General features: G+C 48.3%; 1 protein-coding gene across 1 annotated transcript; it reads left to right on the top strand.

The window, feature by feature from the left end:
• Positions 1 to 3,009: 3,009 nt before the first annotated feature.
• On the top strand, positions 3,010 to 4,799 carry LOC120658773. The gene is made up of 4 exons (XM_039936969.1): positions 3,010 to 3,691; positions 3,791 to 3,921; positions 4,002 to 4,137; positions 4,271 to 4,799. The coding sequence occupies exons 1-4, from the start codon at positions 3,532 to 3,534 to the stop codon at positions 4,360 to 4,362; spliced, it is 519 nt and encodes a 172-aa protein (XP_039792903.1). The 5' UTR covers positions 3,010 to 3,531; the 3' UTR covers positions 4,363 to 4,799.
• Positions 4,800 to 5,032: the final 233 nt, after the last annotated feature.

The raw sequence follows: 5,032 nt of genomic DNA, 5'->3' as shown, positions 1-5,032 counted from the left end.
CTGGTTGGCATGGTCACCACGTCGAAATTCTCGGATTCAGAAATCTGAGAGGTGACGATGGCCTGGGGGGGCAGATCGGATCTAACCACAGCAAAGGCATCGCCTCCGTTTGTAGGAGAGCCGGAAGAAGTTTCCTGGGAACCGTGATCTCCGGGAAGCTTCCGAAGGTGAAGCAGAAGCCGACTGTCGCCTCCATCTGGGCGGTGATGCTGACGGAGAAGACGACGCCGGTGTTGGCTGCCATTGAACTCGACGTATGAGCCCTGAGTCCCCTACCTGGCACACCAACTGTCGGATTGTTATTCCGGCCAGTCCACCAGGGATGTAACCGGCGGTAGAGTTTCAGGATGGGGATATCAGGACCAAGAGCTCGATGGTAACACGAAGACGCAGGGGCTTATACAGGTTCGGGCTGCCATGAGCGTAACACTCTATGTCCTGTGTTCAGGGTTGTATTAGGGTTTGTGGAATGCTGCGAAAAAGAGGAGTCTCCCTATGGGTCTTCCTACGCCTCCTTTATATAGACTAGGAGTCGTAGGGGTACAAGGAATGATATGCTCGGGTTGTTTTACAAGGAAGGAGGTCGGTTAAGATCCCTAGATATCCGGGCTTCTAGCTGGAGCCTCTCATCCTGATCCACTGGAGATCGTTTCCGCGCATAGCCGAGTCCTGCACGCCGAGTAGTCGTAGCCGAGTCTCCGAGCAGGGTAGTCACCCAGGTTCGGGGGCCCCACTCGGCAGGGAGGTACATAGATCTACCTCCATCATGGGTAATACTAATCGGCATGGGAGTCGACTAGATTTTAGGTAAAGTATCCTTTACCAACAGTGCCCCAAGGGCTTTGCGGAGTGAGTTGCACTCAAAGATCGTGTGAGAGCTCTTTGGGTGCATGAAGCACTTTCGTAGGAGCATTTTGTTGATCTTGTCTCCACCCAGAGATGTTTCTCCATGGTGTTGGGTGAGAGGTTTACCCTAGGGGAGGGTACTTGCCGGCTTGCGCTTCTTGAAGGATGCGGAAGCGTGTGCTGGGATGCGGTAGTTGGAGGAAGGGCTGTAAGCCTCTATTTCCTTGTGCTCCTTTCTCCTTGAGATGATGACGTTGCGTGCGTCATGACCAATGTCGATCACATTGCGGAGGTCGTTGTTGGAGTAGTCGTAGTTGTCGCCTTGCTGTTCTTGCTGGCGGTTGGTGAGGCGCTGGCGCCTGAATGCCCTTTTCTGGTTAAGCAGGCGACGACTCTTGTAGGGATCTTCCGCTGCACCCTGCTCTTCTAGCTGAATAGTAACTGCTACTGCTGGAAGAGGTGCAGGCGGGTCTTGTTTTGTAGCAGCTTGGGCTTCTGTGACCGCGTGGAGGGTAGTTTCCATGTTGTCGAAAAGATACTCATCAAAGTCATCAGAATTGTTGTAGTCGAGATTGAGACGCTCTGTGGAGTCATCCTCTGGTTCATGGACTTCGGAGATGTGAACCATGAGGATTTCACGGCAAAGATCTTGAATTTCTTGGTATTGTTTTCTTGCTAACAGGTCTAGTGTGGTGCTCTGCTGAAAGGGAAGATCTGTTGGCCGAGAGCTCAAAGCCTTAGGATCTTGTGTCTCCTTCAAGCGCGCTATCCATCCTTGCGGCGTTGCATATATGACCAAGTTTGGGAGGGAGTCCTGATCGGACTTGGGATTCTTAGTCGAGTTGGATTCGACTTTCATACTGGTCTGGATTAGGTCGTCCAGTTCATCCTCCTGGTCAGAAGAGTACTCGGAGTCGGAATCGGTTAGGCCACCAATTTTGGAGTATGTGTGCTTTGGGTGAGCGAGAAGTGGAATACCCATCTCTATGTGGAGAGCGTTCTCGTTCATCCAATGTAGCTATGATTGTGTGGGAGTTAATCCTTCAGGCTCTTTAATCTAGGGTTTGTCGAAGATCGACTTGCTGGGTTGTTCAGGAGCTCTGGATTTGCCCTTTTTAAGCTTGACCGATTCCCAGAGGGCGTCTGCCATCTGGGGTGGATGGGCCATAGCGTCTATGAATAAGTCGACGTTATCTGACCAGTCTTCGAGATCGTCGAATGGTTCAAAGTTGTCGATACTTTCCATGAACTGGTCGAAATCCTGATCAAATGCGGGATCAGAAATATCAGTTGGTTCAGAAGTCCAGGTGCGAGCAGGTTTCGGTGAAGGGTTCTGAGGTTTCCTGGAGAAAGACGATCCCATTCGAACAAGCCGGGGGTTTGTCTTTCCAGATTTCCCGCAGATTCCTCCTCCCGAATTCTGCTTCTTGTTTTGAAGAATGCTTTCGGCTATGTTAACGTAGTTGACGAGCGTAGAATCTACTCGATCGATCCCTGAGTGTATGTCGCCCAACCGTTTCTGTGGTGGGTTCAATGCTTCTGGGTTCTACTGTGTTTTAGATGGACCAAGAGCGGATTCTACAAATTTAATGCATCCCTCTATTGATCGTGAGACCCGGTCTACTCCATCGAGTAGTTCTGAGTTGATGATCTTGGGGTGTTTGATTGACTTGAGATAAGTCACATATTTTTTGAGGGTTTCGGAAAAGTGAAGTTTTTCGGGATCAGAGTTTGTATCGGACTCGACTAACTCATGAATTCGATTTGGAGTTGACACATTTTCTGTGATATCCGAACTGAGCTCGAGTGGAGCTCATTTTTCGTCGAGTTCTGGGGTTTCGCAGATTTTGGCGGGTTGGTTGATGATTTTCGGCTCAGGCGAATTGGGCGTGACGAGGTGACTAGAGAAGCATCCCAATCCGTCAGCTGTGCAAGCCCAGGAACCGAAAATGAGAGTTGTGCCCTCGGGCACGTTGTTGGTGTTGCTTGATCTGGTCATCGAATTCGTCGATGAACTCGCCGAATCCCCTACCTGGCGCGCCAGCTGTCGGTGTTTACCGCCAAGCATGCTTAGGGATACCCTTAGCAGTAACATTTTTTGGTAGGGATCGACTGCTCTGGAACTCGATGGTACAAGGAACACAAAGATTTAGACAGGTTCAGGCTGCGAGTTGCGTAATACCCTACATCCTGTGTGCTTGTTTGTATTGCCTTAGGTGTTGATGATGTTTTGAGAGGGTCCCTGCCGACCCTTATATATTCGGGGGGACCGGGTTACATGGAAAGTCCTAGCTGAGTACAGTTGGAGTCCTACTACAACACAATCGGGTAGTTTCCTTTGTTCTGCAGCTAGTTCTACACCTATTCAGGTAGTTACAAGAGAGGCAAGGTACATCCATGAGTTATCCCTTACTCTAGAACATTCTAAGCATACAAGCAGTCCCGCTACCCCGGGTCTGACAAAGGCCGTTACTATTAGGCTGCCCCCTAAGTTCGGCGTAAGAAAGCTTGCCTTGACAAGGGCATCCATGTAAGTTCTTTGAACTTATTTGTAGATTTGCTTATTTACCGAGAGCATTTTAACTGATTTGTCTTTGCGGTGACACACTCCTAGAGGCAAGGAGAGAAACTGAAGGTGATTCAGTCCCCAAGTCAGCAGTGGAGAAGCCCCCGAGCACTCCAGAGATGGATGCTCATCAGGCAGTGGAGATGGCGAATTCTATGATGCTGAATTCTCCACTCCCTGATGCTGAGAGGAGCGATGAAAGGCTCCTAGAAGAGGATGGAAGCAACAAGCTTCCAAAAGAGGGAGGCGACGAGAAGCTTCTTGAGGAGACCCCTACAGGTATACTTATAATGCCTTGTACTGAAAGAGTACTTCCCTTTATTTTTCCTCTTGTTGGATTTTGTAACTTAACTTTTCCTCTTGATTCCCAAAATCCAGGGAATACTGTAGGAAGAGTCGAGGATGTGCTGCAAAAGGTGGTCTCTGAGGTGTGGGTGACTACTTCCCAGGTTTCATCGGGAATTGCCTTGCCTCAGGAGAAGGTGAAGCTTTCTTACAAGTTGGTGGGAGTAAGTAGTCGAATAAATTCGAGTACTTTATCAGATCGAGTAGTATGTACTTGATCCCCTTGATTTTATACTTTTGGTAGGAGGCATTAGAGCAAGAGACCAGCCTGCCTCAGGACAACTTAGAGCTAGATGCTCTGAGAGAGCAAGTAAAGAAGCTCTCGTCTGAGAAGGCTGCCCTTCAGGAGAAGAATAAAAAGCTCGCCAAAGCCAAGAAAGGTTAGTCTTTAACATACATGATGTACTCGACTAGGTTGTTCTGCCTGGTATGAGTACACAGCTTTATCAAAATACTTAAAGATTGAGGAAAGCTTGGTACTGGATCTAAAGATTCTTATGTACCTAAACGCAGATGAAATTGAAAAGCTCAAGAAGATCAAGGGGGATTCTGACCAGGAGATGGCGACAGTCCTCAAGCAACTTAAGGACCTGTCAGAATCCTGAGACTTGATGCAGCAGGAGCTCGAAGAGCTGAGAGATGTGAAGGATGTAGCTCAAGACATGGCAGGCCTTGTAGAGATCCCAGAGGGGAATGAAGATGAACCGCTCACGTTGGCGGGGAGGCTTCGTAAAGTACCTGAAAGCTTTGAAAGGTACGTCTCCACAACTACCCGATAATACGTAGGACATGTACTCGGGTTGGTAAAGTCCTACTGGCCACGAACTCCACTTGATCCTCTTGGAAAGGGCGCGAAGGCTGATTGCAGTGATGACCAATTCAATCATTATCTGCAAGAAACCTCCACCATTGCAGACAAGATAGTGGAGACCTTGAACAAGTCCGGATCTCCTTGAATTGCTTGTAGAATGTTTTGGTGTTTGTAGCCACAAGTACTTTGTCTTGTACAAATGTTTAAATTTGTGTATCGTCGAGTACTTGTTTCTGTGAAAGGATTGCGCGATCCTTTAATTTATATGATCTTGCGATCTATCGAGTAGTGATACTCAATGGATATGAGTTTTGGCGGCATCGCGCTTACTCGATGTTGGAAGTGGACACAAAGAGTTGTATCCATAGGTGCCTTAAGAGGCAGAGTATTCTCGAGTAGAGTCGAGTAGAATGGTTCTATTCAGAACTCTGGTGCTAACCGGTTAGGATTAAATCCCATAGGAT

This window comes from Panicum virgatum, chromosome 2N (assembly GCF_016808335.1).
Source record: "Panicum virgatum strain AP13 chromosome 2N, P.virgatum_v5, whole genome shotgun sequence".
Lineage (NCBI taxonomy): Eukaryota > Viridiplantae > Streptophyta > Magnoliopsida > Poales > Poaceae > Panicum > Panicum virgatum.
Note: the sequence above shows the minus strand (reverse complement) of the source record. Positions and strands in the feature narration are given on the sequence as shown.